Source organism: Homalodisca vitripennis, unplaced genomic scaffold (genome assembly GCF_021130785.1).
Source record: "Homalodisca vitripennis isolate AUS2020 unplaced genomic scaffold, UT_GWSS_2.1 ScUCBcl_6896;HRSCAF=14328, whole genome shotgun sequence".
NCBI lineage: Eukaryota > Metazoa > Arthropoda > Insecta > Hemiptera > Cicadellidae > Homalodisca > Homalodisca vitripennis.
Window position 1 is genome coordinate 16,079 of NW_025783027.1, and position 14,180 is coordinate 30,258.

Genomic DNA, 14,180 nt, shown 5'->3' on the forward strand with positions numbered 1-14,180 from the left:
CGACACATAGGTCATAACAATGGAGGATCCAGTGGGTTGTTGAGGGGTGTTGAGGAGTGGGTAGAGGCTAGTTTTGGAATGTCTAAACTTAACAAATGTTTTAAAAATCAAGGCCTGGAAACCTAGTTTTATCCTCATTAATGTCCAAAAATAACACATATACAAAAAAATGGTTAGTTAAATTGTAATCAGGTGAAACATAGTGGGGGCTTAGGTTTGAGTCACAATTACCTATAATAATTCTCGTACCTTTATTGATCTGTCACTTGGCCATTATATTTTATATTTATAATCACAAAATACACTGACATATGCAAATACGTTATTCTATGGCAAATACGATCTATGGATATACTTGTATATACCCTAATTCCGTTTCCCTTAAGTTATTATACATATGAATGTGCTATTCAAATTAAATAAGGAATAACCTCACTCTACAAGCTAACACTTTTTTTTTAATGAGTGTCAGCTCTATATACCTGCAAACCAGGTTACTTAAATTGTACACAGAGTAAAAATTATGGAGAACCTGGTCCTCACTGAGCTGGTAGGCAGAATGTTGAGTTTATTTCTGAATAACCAAATATAAATAAATACTAATATTCTTTATTTTCAAATACACTGAGTAATGCAATGAAGTCAGACACCTAATCTAGCTCTGTTACAGACTTGACTCCTGGAATCTGGGGTCATATTCGTCAGAAGAGATCCAAAAAGTCTGCAATAAAGAAGCTTAAAATGAACTCTTTACATCATTTCAACATCAGAGACACTCAGACTACAAAAAAAAGGGTGAAGAGGTATTCTCATTGTCTCATCAGGTGCACAACTGTGTGCACTACGATGCTTTAGACACAACCTCACAACAACATTATGTGTAGGTAAATGATTGCAACATGAATAACATTACAAGCCTGTAAGTATTTAGTATTCTGCATGGTTTCCCTTTACAAGCCAAATTCAGGCTTCAGAGTAGATAGATCATACGACCTTTTTACTAATACCAGTTGGATTGACTTAAGTTACAAAAATCATTTATTTACATAAAATAGAAGCGTTTAGGACTATAGCTTGCATAATAATAGTTATGCTCAACAAACGTAAAGTAGGTTCAGCATCTATATGCATTGTAGTAGGCATAATCTAAAACTAATTTATATAGTTAGAGAAAATATTCAAAGTTTTGATTAATATATTTACATAAGTTTTATATAATTGAAGAAAAGATATTGGTTTACACATCTAGGTTATTTCGTTAAATATGAAAAAATGTAAATGATTTGGAAATCAGATAAAAACTATTCATGACTTTTGAAGTGGTACTTTGTTTATACATTTTATAGTAAAAAGACATTTTCCATATATTATTTTAGCTGGATCTTAATTGTAAAATTTATGGAAAAAATAAACAGGGGTAAATTTTAACTGAGTGTTACTATCTAACTTTTACTATAAATTTAAAGACTGATTTAAAACCCATCTTAGTTCAATTTTGAGAGAAATAGACTTCTTTCATCTATATATTTTCTTGATCGGGAAACAAGGCAACATCACGTATGGAACAAAACATATTAAGAACAAAGTAAAGTACAATAGTTACAAATATAAACTACTTGATCGTGGCAATAACGCAAACTTAAAATTGGCATCGGAAATATAATTCACTCAAACATACATATGCAACACATGTAGTATGGTCATACACATGCAACACATACTAAATTTCGTGTAAAGGAGCTGGTAACTGCTAGCAGTGCAGATATGAGACAATGTAGTCTAACCTTTACTATACATTCAAAGACTGTTATGAAACCTAAATTGGTTGTCTTTGACAAAAGTAGGATTCTAAGAGCTGAGTATGTATTTTCTTGATCAGGAAAGAGGCAAAATCAGCTATGGAACAATAAATACTAACAAAGAAGTAAATTACAATGACCATAAATATACACTTTTTAACACATTTCCTTCAATGTGGGAAGAACGAACACTCAAAATTGGCGTCAGAAATATAATTTATTCGAACCAGAAGTGCTCATATAGGTGCAAAACGTACTAAATTGCGTGCAAAGCCACTGGTAACTGCTAGTATTTTATATTTTCATTCAGCTTACTACAAGATTAATTATATCAATATAAACGCATAACTTAATGTTTTCACATCTGACATTGTTATACGTTTATGTGTTCTGACAATAAATAAATAGATCTGATAACTTGTAAGCAACAGACTGTACTTGTGTAACAATAAGCAACGTTTCTTTGTTAGTTTATTATTGACAATGGATTATTTAAAAGGATTTCCAACACTAGCCATCTTTATTGTGACTGTCGTATTTTTAAAACTTTTGCTTTACACTGGAGACTTGTCTTACCCTTCCTCACAGAACTCTAAACCATTTTCTCAAGCAAACAAAAAGCTTTCCTGTTTTGTATCCTTACTTAAAACTTTCATCCTTACTTTGTGTTTACAAGTGACAAACAAAACACTAACACCTAAAGTAACAACTCAACTACAATAACTTGATACAGGGTGAGTCTGACCACCCGTGCAGTATTTACAGCTGTCTTAATAACTGACTTCCAAACTTTTTCTATCTCTTTTCTCCATAATTTGGCCTCTCCGAATCCGTTAAAATTATTTTTAATTTTGAAAAATGCCCCTAAAGGGCCCAATTTGGGGGGTAGGGGTACTTTTTGGGGAATTTTCAAATGTAAACATGGGTCGTGTGATACATCAATTTAAAGGTCTCATTACACCGAACATTTTGGCGCAGACAAAAGTTAATTATCTTTAACCGTATGTACAGGGTGTACCAAAACGTTTTGAAATAGGACTTTAAAATAAAGTACCGTGTTACCCTACCTACAATACGGAACAGCTCCAGATTTTTTTCCTCACTTGCTATTGACCTATTTTTCAATGAAATATGTGGTACGGGCATTTTTCACTGGATTTTCTAAATTTCAAAAATATTCAAAATTTAAGAATACTAAAAATCCTAACACTCAAAATTCTTAAATAGCAACATATAATAAATTTTATATCAAATAAAAGGTTTTTTTAAAACAAACTTTTTTTGTATTTAACTTTTTTCCCTATCTCTTACTGTTTCAAAATGGCAGCCGAAAAACTGAATTACGTATATCTGTTTACAAAATGTAACAAATTATTTTTATTTGAACAAACAGGTTTTTGTGATTAAATAAACAGAATTTGTTATGAAATCAGGCCAAAATTAAACATGTTTTAATTTTCTAATGTGGCCCAATATTTTTGTAGTAGTTTCCATGTTATCTTTTAAAGATAACATTGATTCATGTATGCACAATCTCAATGCAGTCTTGGACTAGAAAGGTACTTTGTACCACCCTCAACAGGCTTATCACTTGCGGTAAGCTGGCTAGACATCTTTATCTGACAAATGTGATAAGGCTACCCTTAGTCAGTTCATTGGTGTCTGCTGTTAAGGACAGCTTGTGGTTTTTCGAAATGCCGTACACAAATGCAGAGGCATTCGATATGCTAATGGTGTTAGGCGAATGTTTTCAAAACTATGTGGCTTCTGCGAGGGTATATGCCGAACGGTTTCCAAATAGAGAACCTCAGTCACGAATGGCCTTTCAAAGAGTTGCTATTCGAGTTCGTGAAACAGGACAGGTACAGCCTGACAGCAATAAGGGAAAAACGCTTGCAAGGCCTGTAAGAAGTGATAGGGCACCAGAAGTATTGGCGGCGGTGCAACTAAACCCAAATGATTCTTCCAGAAGAATAGCTATTGATTCTGGTATGAGTCAAAGTTCAGTGGTGAGGATCCTGAAAGACAATAAAATGCATCCCTACAAGATGTCCCTGCACCAAGAACTTAATGGTGATGATGGCATTCAAAGAATGAATTTTTGTTTGTGGGCAAGAGAAAAGTTGCTACAAAATGAACATTTTTTTCGCAATCTACTATGGTGTGACGAAGCTACATTTCGGAGCAACGGCGAAGTTAACCGTCACAACATGAGGTACTGGGCTCATGAGAACCCCCACTGGATACGAGAGGTTGACAACCAGAGGTACTGGACTGTGAATACTTGGTGTGGTATTGTTGGTAGGAGAATTGTAGGTCCTTTTTTCTTTGAAGGACACCTAGATGGAGAGACTTATAACAATTTTTTAATTAATCACTTGCCTAACTTATTAATAGATGTACCTGACGAAGTTGTTGGCAATATGTGGTTTATGCACGACGGTGCTCCGGCTCACTACTCGCACAACGTGCGACAAACGCTTGATGAACAATATCCTGGAAGATGGGTTGGAAGAGGTGGTCCAGTTAACTACCCACCAAGATCCCCTGATTTGACCTGTATGGACTTTTACTTTTGGGGTAGGCTGAAAGACTTAGTTTATGTTTTACGACCGACAACACCCGAAGATATGATGCAGCGAATCCGGAATGCTATAAATTCAATCAGCCACAAAGAAGTGTTGCGAGCTGTAGATAGCTTAAGTTCCAGATTAGAACTGTGTTTAGCAAATGACGGACTACAATTCGAGCACCTTTACTAGCAAAATCAATGAAAGGTAAGATTATGGCTAGTTCAGAGGTCATTCAGAGCTATTAAGCAAATTAAAAATTAAAGGACATATTTTTATTTCATATAATTTAAAATTAATTTGTTACATTTTGTAAACAGACATACGTAATTCAGTTTTTTTCGGCTGCCATTTTGAAACAGTAAGAGATAGGGAAAAAAGTTAAATACAAAAAAAGTTTGTTTTAAAAAGACCTTTTATTTGATATAAAATTTATTATATGTTGCTATTTAAGAATTTTGAGTGTTAGGATTTTTTGTGTTCTTAAATTTTGAATATTTTTGAAATTTAGAAAATCCAGTGAAAAATGCCCGTACCACATATTTCATTGAAAAATAGGTCAATAGCAAGTTAGGAAAAAAATCTGGAGCTGTTCCGTATTGTAGGTAGGGTAACACGGTACTTTATTTTAAAGTCCTATTTCAAAACGTTTTGGTACACCCTGTACATACGGTTAAAGATAATTAACTTTTGTTTGCGCCAAAATGTTCGGTGTAATAAGACCTTTAAATTGATGTATCACACGACCCATGTTTACATTTGAAAATTCCCCAAAAAGTACCCCTACCCCCCAAATTGGGCCCTTTAGGGGCATTTTTCAAAATTAAAAATAATTTTAACAGATTCGGAGAGGCCAAATTATGGAGAAAAGAGATAGAAAAAGTTTGGAAGTCAGTTATTAAGACAGCTGTAAATACTGCACGGGTGGTCAGACTCGCCCTGTATATTATTTCACATATGCAAATCCAAGAATACTGATAAAAATTAGACATAAAATGGAAGTACAAATACAAAACGAGTATAAGGCTCGAGTTTTTTATTTTTTAGATCTGAGGTACTTGCTTCTTTCATAAGGAAGATAAAACAAAACTGGTATGATGATAGACATTGTGTGAATTAGCCATGAGGGGGAAATGGGAAATCTCCTCCAAAAGGAGCAATTTTTGTATATATGCATCATAACGGATACAAAACATTTCTTTATCACAGCAAGCCGGCTGAACGGTAATGATATGTCACAAATAGTAAACAACAGTTATGAATTAGTCACTAACATGTTCATGTACAACTAAGGACACCAACAAATTACATTTATGTAAGAGGAAGGTGCATTGGTGCCAAATTCAACATTCACATCAACAAATGAGTTACACAAATTGTATACATCAGATAATATACTACACTCAAACTTGAGCATATTACTGCTGTTGGAAATTTATGACAGCTAAATGTAAATCATTGCTATGTGCCGTCTAATAAATTCACTCAACCTATTTTATGAGTTAACCCTTTGAACCCCAGACCAAAATATTGATGGTGAGAAAAACGTACCAAAACCATTTGACCTAAGAACTACAGAGAATCCCCGGAGCAGAAACAGCTGTATTGCATACTGTTCGTAAAAAATTAATATTTTTGCTATTTTTTATGCTATTGTCTTGTATTACACACCAAAATGTCCAGAATGAAATTGTGTACACAGAAAAAGTTTAGTCTGAAGTATAAAATTTGTTTAACAACATTAAAATAACTTTAAAATATATGTTTATAGATTTTTAGGTAAAAAAATAGATTTTAAGATTTTTTAACCCTTTTAGGACCAGACCAAAATTTGACATGTGCAAAGAAAATTTTTGCGTTTTTCTGGCCATGCTCCAAGAACTGTGCATATTAAAAATGTGCGATTTTTCAAGCGTTTGGGAGAAAAATCATATCTTCAGAACTAATTACTGTACATATTTGTTTTTAGGCTTAAAATGTTTATAATTAAATTGTTCATTGTGAAAAAATAAATTTAAGTCATTATATAGCAAAAAACAATTCGATTTATATGTTTATCAAATAAAAAAATGAAAAAAAATTTAAAAAATTGAGTTTGATCTTCAATAACTACCAAAAATAAGAATAAATTATCAGTGGGAAATGGTATTTATTAGTTCTACATATAATTCTCTATAACTGTACAAAATTTGAAAGCCCTGGAATAAAAATAAATAGTTTGTAAATGAATTAAATTTTTTTGTAACACTGGTTAAAACACACTTTTCAGCATTAGCCTAACATATAAAACCTTACAAGCTACTAAGGATATTATTCGGTACTTTGGGATTATACCGACCACACCATTATGAAGAACACAAAAATATACATTTATAGAAACAAACATGATACAACGAAAAAAACAACTCTTTAATTACAAAATTACAAACTTACAACGATTATCAATTGTTAATGGGGTCAGATTCCGTTATATGCCCCCAACGCTTAAACTTTTTTCAATGAACTTAGAACGTTATAAAACGATGTAGTTGAGTAACATAAATAACATTCCATCAATCAACAAGCATTTCCAGGTATTGTGATCGGTATTGTTGTCACTGTTATCTATCTTTCTCGAGAATCCCGATTACGGCAGGCCGCGCGGCATCACATGATTATTTAAGTTTCTTGCACGGTACATAAAAACAAGTTTTGTGTGTTTTTTTCAATAAAGAGTTTAGTTTTTGTTTGGTAATGTTTTTTTGTTGAATTTTTGTGTTTTAGAAATGTAGGGGTAAAACACAGAAGTACAACAAAGCGACGCACCAGCTGAACGGGCGGCGAGACTCTGCAATCACGCTATCTACTAGACCGCTCGACTTTGACCTCTGTCTGAGGATGTGGAGGGGTTTGCAATAAGACAATTCCTGTTTTATATTGACGACATATTGTTCTATGCTAATCTAGTAATCAGTAGAAGCAAAATGTCAAATAACGATTCATGTCTGGGTGTTGTCGGTATAATCCCAAAGTACCCTGACAACATTAAGATGCAACATGGCCGTAAAATTTTTTTTTTTCACCAAGCTGATGATTCCAAAGACGTTTAAAATTTGATATCATAGTAAGAAACATACAGGGAATAGAAAAATAGTATATTTATTCCATATAGAAGATTAAAATATCTCTTAAAAAATATGAAAAGTCTGCCGGCGATAAATCAGACGGCTGGTCCTTTTCGCATAGTACGCCGCCGGCGATAAATCAGACGACTGGTCCTTTTCGCATAGTACGCCGCCGGCGATAAATCTGACGGTTGGTCCTTAAAGGGTTAATTCAAAAATAAGAAAAATTTTTACTATGGGCACCCACATTTTATTTTTCTAAATTTAGTTTTATGTATGTACAAAAACAATTATATTGATATCTCTAAAGATAAAGATTTTGCAACCGCGATCTCACTGAGGCCGGTTGGTCATTGTCCGGAGTAGGCCTAGCGGCGGCGTTACCGCGAGAAGTAGATAGCTGACTAAATGGCATTTCTTTGTCATCTGAGTCCGAGATAGTTGGCCTATAGGTAGGATCAACATCAGTGTCATCACTGAAAATTGATGAGACGTCAAACCAATCGTCATCTGATAGGTCAACATCCAGTTGTCTGTCCAATTCACTCGGGTGATTTACAATGTTGTCACTCATTGTTCACAGAACTGATTATTACTATAAGATTAAAACTAAAGAAAAAGTGACGAAAACAGTCCTCAATTACAACATTTAACTCAATTCACACGCACAAAAACAATATACGTAACATTAGACCGCTTTGTAAACAAATACAGCTGTAGCAACAAAGAGTAATATATTTTTTTTGAGAATAGATGTTATTTTAAATACACTATATTACTAACAAAAAATTTGTATTTTACTAAAATACTCATAAATATGTATTAATACTCGTAAAATAAGTATTTTACGGTTTCAAATAAATATGTATTAAACGCAATACCATGGCGACGATATTACGTCGCCCGGGGATTCTCGCATCTTCATTGGCGACGTTACATCGTCGCAGCAGGGATCTTCGCATATTTTCTCGGCGATGATATTTTGTCGCCTGGGGTTCAAAGCGTTAAAACTGTTATGATGTAATATAAAAAGTAGAATAGTAGCATAACCTTTTCAGCAATCCTCAATAGGTTGGTCAAAATAATGTATTGTTAGAAAAAACATAAAGTTAGGAAAGTAAATTTAATAAAGTACCAGGCGGACAGCACCTCCCTTGCCACGGTTAGTGCGTAGGTCCAAGACACGACACTGGTTGGCACCGTATTCTCTTGTGTAGCGTTGTGCCACCTCAACTGTGCGGTCTTTGCTGCCATCACTCACTACGATCACTTCATATGTGAATCGCACACTGTCTCGTCTGCGCGCCTCTAGGAACTCGAAACACTCATCCAACATAGGTGGTACTGGACAACATTTACACCATATATTCAGTTTTATAAGTCACATGTGTTGTCATATTACAACACCAAATGCTATGATTATCCAATAAATGTCTAAATTAGATATGGTATTTAACCTATAAGTTATCGATTTATTGAAAAAAACTGTTTCAGTTGTAAATAAGATGTAGTCATCTTACATCTTTTTTCTTCATCATAAGCAGGAACAATAACCGAGAGAAGAACTGAAAATGGATCTTCAATGGATGGAAAGAGAATTCTCAGTCCTTCATTCGTATTCAGAAAAGATTTTTCCTCCTCTGCCCGTTCTACTACAGGATATGGTGTTGTGGTCTTCATTAATACAATACACATCTAGAACAAAACACCAATATGAATGTTTTCAAAATAATGGATTACAACCACAAATGAAATAATAGTTTATTTTATAAATTGTATATGCATTTGATATCTAAGCTACAGACCTAGAAGAATATTACACAATCTTGACATGATTAAAGAAAGTCAATATTTTATTAAACTAAAATATTTATTATGTAAATTAAAAGCACAATTAATTAAAATTTATGATAAAGTTGCCAATCTTAACACATAACAGTAGAGATATACTGTTTCTACTGTTTATATCATAGCCTAAACACAGTATTACTGAGCCACACTTATGTTCATTTTTCATTATAAAAGAAACTTGGTACTATACATGTTGGAGATGCTGGTGTTTCCAATACATTATATTGTACTTGATCTAATAATAAATAAAATCTTAAAATTGTGTCAAAAAGTAATCAAATCAAAATCATGAAAATATAGGTAAACAAATGTAATATACACAAACACTAATACCCGAGAAATAAATTAAAAAATCGAGCAGTAAGAAAAAAATAAAATAAATAACATATTACCAATAACAAAATAAAAAGTTTCAAAGTTCATTTTTACGTAGTGTCCAAAAAGGGCCAAAAAGGATCCTTTATGGTTGGGCCAGAGCCGGATTGCGGGATAGCTTTCTCCTACAGCAAAGCTCTTGTAAAAGATTGAGAAAAGAGGACAAGATACTTGAATGGAGTAGTTCTTCCGGATTAAGACAATAAAAATTGTTTATCGCTCCTTAAGCTAAAGTGTGGGCATCTCTCCTAGATCAGAGTAAGGGGAATATAAGAATGAAAATAGGGATGCTGACAGGATATGGCCCCCTTAGAAAACACCTCATGAAGATGAGCCTTAGCCAGACTGACGAATGCAGACTCTGCGGGGAAGCGGAGGAATCAGTGGAGCATATTTGGCTAAACTGTCCTGCCATATCTAAAATTCGGAAAAAATTCCTAGGAACATATCTCCTCAGCCCCAAGGACATCAGAGAACAGGAGCCCTCACATCTGATCGGCTTCTGTAAAAGTTTCAGATTCTGAGGATACATAAGTAAGGGAGGCGCAAACAAAGGTCCTCATAGGAGTAACTGCGGGGACAATCGTCTCTTTCCCTCAGGAAAAACAACTACTGACTACATGATTACAAGTGTAGCATACTGGGTATTTTCATTAAATTTTGTGCCAGTTACTCAAAACAAACATATAATTTTCAGGTAACTCAGAATGTTACCTGCTTAATGGGTAATTATTGCATGGTTTTAGCCTAAAATTGTCAAAATATTAAATTTATATTAAGTACAGTAGCAAATATATATATATATATATTATATATATATATATATATATATATATATAATATATGTATTTCTGGAGTTTTTTTAGCCTGAAATTGTCAAAATATAATTTTATATTAGTATGATAACCAAATATATCTGTATTTATTGAGTATTTTTCTAAAAAATGTATTGTTTACAGTTACTTGTTAAAAAAAACTATGCAAAATATTAATATAATTCAGTTATAAGTTTAAGGTATTTATGAAATAACTCAGAGGTTTGGGGTTAAATAAGTTAATTTAATCACAAATTTAGATTTTTTATACCACTTTCAAATGTAATTTTGTTAAGATTTATTTACTGTTTAGTAGATCACAATATTTACTCTAGTATGTGTCCCATCACTATTTAACCTTTCTCTATGTTCTAGCCAGTTAGGAGTGATAATTGCCAAAAGAATAATCCTTTGCCCTTAATTTTCTACACATTTACTAGTCTTTTTCATGAACCCAGAGGGAGTTAGATCCAGATTCTTGATTGCCAAGGCACAGTAGACTCTGCAATTTTAATTAACCTGTAGCAGAATCAAGTATTAAATGCTTTACTTCACACAGAAGATGAAATGAAGATTTGTGCTCTTGCACAAAAGTAGACAGACCCTTTTCCAACTCACAAGTCGACCAAATGAGAGAAAACTTTCCCATCAATTGTGTTTGCAAAAAAAATTTAAAATTGCCAAGCATACAACCATACCAAACATTCAATCTATGTGTGAGTCCCAATGATACCTCTGACATAAAAGTTACCTACCGATAAATAACCACATTAAAAAACATTGTTTTCATGATTTTTTTCTACCATAGTAAGATATAAATTATCATCTCTTGTTCTTGACTATTTAGTGTGCAAAGTTGTACTTTGTATGCAGTTGGTCATATCTGATTGTAAACCTCAGTTGTTCTCAACTGAAGGAATACTATGTTGTCTTAATAATTTGTAGGTTTTTCTAGGCATAATGTCTAATGTCTGTTGACATTCTCTTCTGATAACTTTTTAATTACAGCTCCGGTTTCTGTAAATACACTTCACCACATGCAACTGATTTTGTCCGTACCCACTCCTCACCATACTTGCATTGAAGGTTCCATTACACAACAAAAACAGAGGGGGCTTCAATGAGCCAGATCTAATACTGAGCATTCACATGTGTTGTTCACTGCATTGTCCTGGGTTTGCTGGACTACCTCAGGGTCAGCAATCTGCACAAGTGCTGATAACAATATAAAAACGTGACTTGTAGTAGGTTGGAGGTGGAGGTTTTCCTTTTACCCAACCCTTCTTCTCATACTCCACCCTCTCAAAAGCCTAAAAAAAATCCTGTTTCTGCTGTTAAATTTTAAAAATCTAAGAAGGGAGTGTCACCTCTATGCATTGTTTTTATCCGTTTTCAACCAAGTCAAGTAATATACTTTTAAAATTCTGTTGATGTATTGCCACAACACACTGAAAACTTAATTGATTTATATGATATATCAGACTCAGTAAACTCAATCATTTGTAAAAATACTATAACAAGCCAAAATATTTATAGAGGAAGCAAACACTTTGCTGATCTCTAGTCAAAATACTTTCAGGTTTCAACTAAACAAATGTCTTCAAGTAAAAAAAGGGTAATCCATTTTTAGTCACCGATTCTCAAGGAAGACAAGTAAAAGAGTTACAAATTTCAAGTTAATTCACTTGTTTCCCCTGATTTTACTGTTGAAAGTGTCTTGGATAGTAGCAAGAATAATCTTTGCAACCTTTAAAAACAAGATTTTGCTGTAATCTAGGCTGGCACAAATAACATTCATCCTGATCACTGTGAGGGATTTTTTTAAGGGTACATTTTGTACGCTTAACAAAATGCACTGGTAACACTAATGTTATCGTGCTGTAAATTCCTGAGAGAGCAAGATCAATCTAACCTAAACTCTCAAATAATAGAAATAAATAGCAGCATAGGCAAAATAACAGTTAAAAGCATGTAGACACCACTTTCATTTTTTTCAGACATTCCTTAGATGTCTATTTAAAACATGGGTTTCATTTAAGAGCCAGTAGTAGTGAACCAACTTGGTTTTAACTCATAAGAGCAATGTTAAACTTCAAATACTCTTATGCCCTTATTTTTGGACTTAGAATTATGGGATATGTCTCATTTTAAGGTATAACAAAATGAAAATGCATCCCAACAATGTCTGCTATATCTTATTCTTGTGTTTTTTAGGACAAGAACTTCAGAAACCTCTAATTGCATTTAGACCTTAACAGACCTTTGCACTAACTTTCGGAGTGACAACATATTTGGGATGAGTAAGGTTGAGGGTAGGGGCCATCCCCTGTAAAAATCCCAGTTTACCAAAAGGAGGATTGTATATATAAATAGGGTTAAAAGAGATGTAAGCAAATGCCTTAAAGAAAAGACATTTTACTCTAAGAATGAATATTTGGCATGTGATACTAGTTCTAAAAGTTTGTAATTTATCTTATTAACTTTAACCAACATTAAATTTTAACTTTTGTTTCATAGTTTTAAGATTTTAAGTTTTAACTACCTGATGTACATATTTTAAATATTTAAATTAATGTTACATTGTTTAACACTTAAACATATTTTGTCACTTGTGAAATTTCCTCATATTCGCCATTTTCAAATTCTCAACATATTAGTTACTTCTTGTTTATTGTTTACATTAAAATTACTATAACTAGTTAGAATTATACGCTAAGTTAAATAAATTGTAATACCGAATTATTCCTTAGAATAAAAACGTCGAACCTTTCGATAAAAACAGTCAAATAACGAGTGGAGGCCGCTTATTAAAGTCTACCCGTCACTTTAAATATTTTTTACTATTTCGTCTTTTCAACACCTGTCACGGTCTCAGACATTAATTTAAAAAACATTATCCTCTCTGTATCACTTATAGGCTAGACTACATAATATTTAACATTATGAGTAAAAATATATATCTTTGTCCTGGGATTTGGCTATAACGTATTGAGAATACTAAATAGGAATACCTAAGTGGTACACATAGAAGTTTAAATTATTCTTATATCTAGTAAATATACATTAGCTGATGTTAAGCCTACTTACAATAATAAATGATAAAATCAGGAATCCTAAAAGGACTGTAAACCAAATCAACAGTTCTTCCATTGCAAAAAAATGCAATAAATATAACTACTGCTGACTCAGAGTATGTTTATAGTCACGTAAGTTTGAATTCTAGCCACGTAGGGCCCAACTTAGAAGGTTATGTTAGCATAAAAAATTAATAATTCCAATAGGAACCAAAACTAACGTAAACAAAATTGGGAGGGGATATGACGCAGCGTCCACAGTCCACGGATGAAGTGACTTGACAGATGACTTTGAGTAGGCTTCATCAGCTGTTTGTATCGGTCATATATATATTACATAGACCAATAAAGTAAAAATTGTGGTTTAGATAACCATTAAAATATAACGAATTTTCCACGTGAGAAAATGTATTAAATTTGGATTGTAATCTTCATTAGCATACTCAAAATAATAAGGATTATTTTATACGTTTTTTAAATTTGCTTTTATAATATTGTTAGGGGTTTTACAACATTTTGAAAATTGTAGAAGTATTGTGCAAAATTAAAAATATTATGATTTAAAAAATATATATATATATATATTAAAAAT

The 14,180-nt window shown here is 32.9% G+C and overlaps 1 protein-coding gene across 1 annotated transcript in view; it reads right to left on the reverse strand.

Annotated features, from left to right (window-relative positions):
* The window catches only part of LOC124373991 (dolichyl-phosphate beta-glucosyltransferase-like), a 28,879-nt gene extending 15,014 nt beyond the window's left edge, over nt 1-13,865 (reverse strand). The window contains exons 1-3 of the mRNA XM_046832296.1: nt 13,602-13,865; nt 8,994-9,168; nt 8,609-8,817 (exon numbers count right to left, since the gene is read on the reverse strand). Of these exons, the coding sequence (XP_046688252.1) occupies nt 8,609-8,817; nt 8,994-9,168; nt 13,602-13,664 (447 nt within the window). The 5' untranslated portion in view covers nt 13,665-13,865. The remainder of the gene's footprint in view (nt 1-8,608; nt 8,818-8,993; nt 9,169-13,601) is intronic.
* Nucleotides 13,866-14,180: the final 315 nt, after the last annotated feature.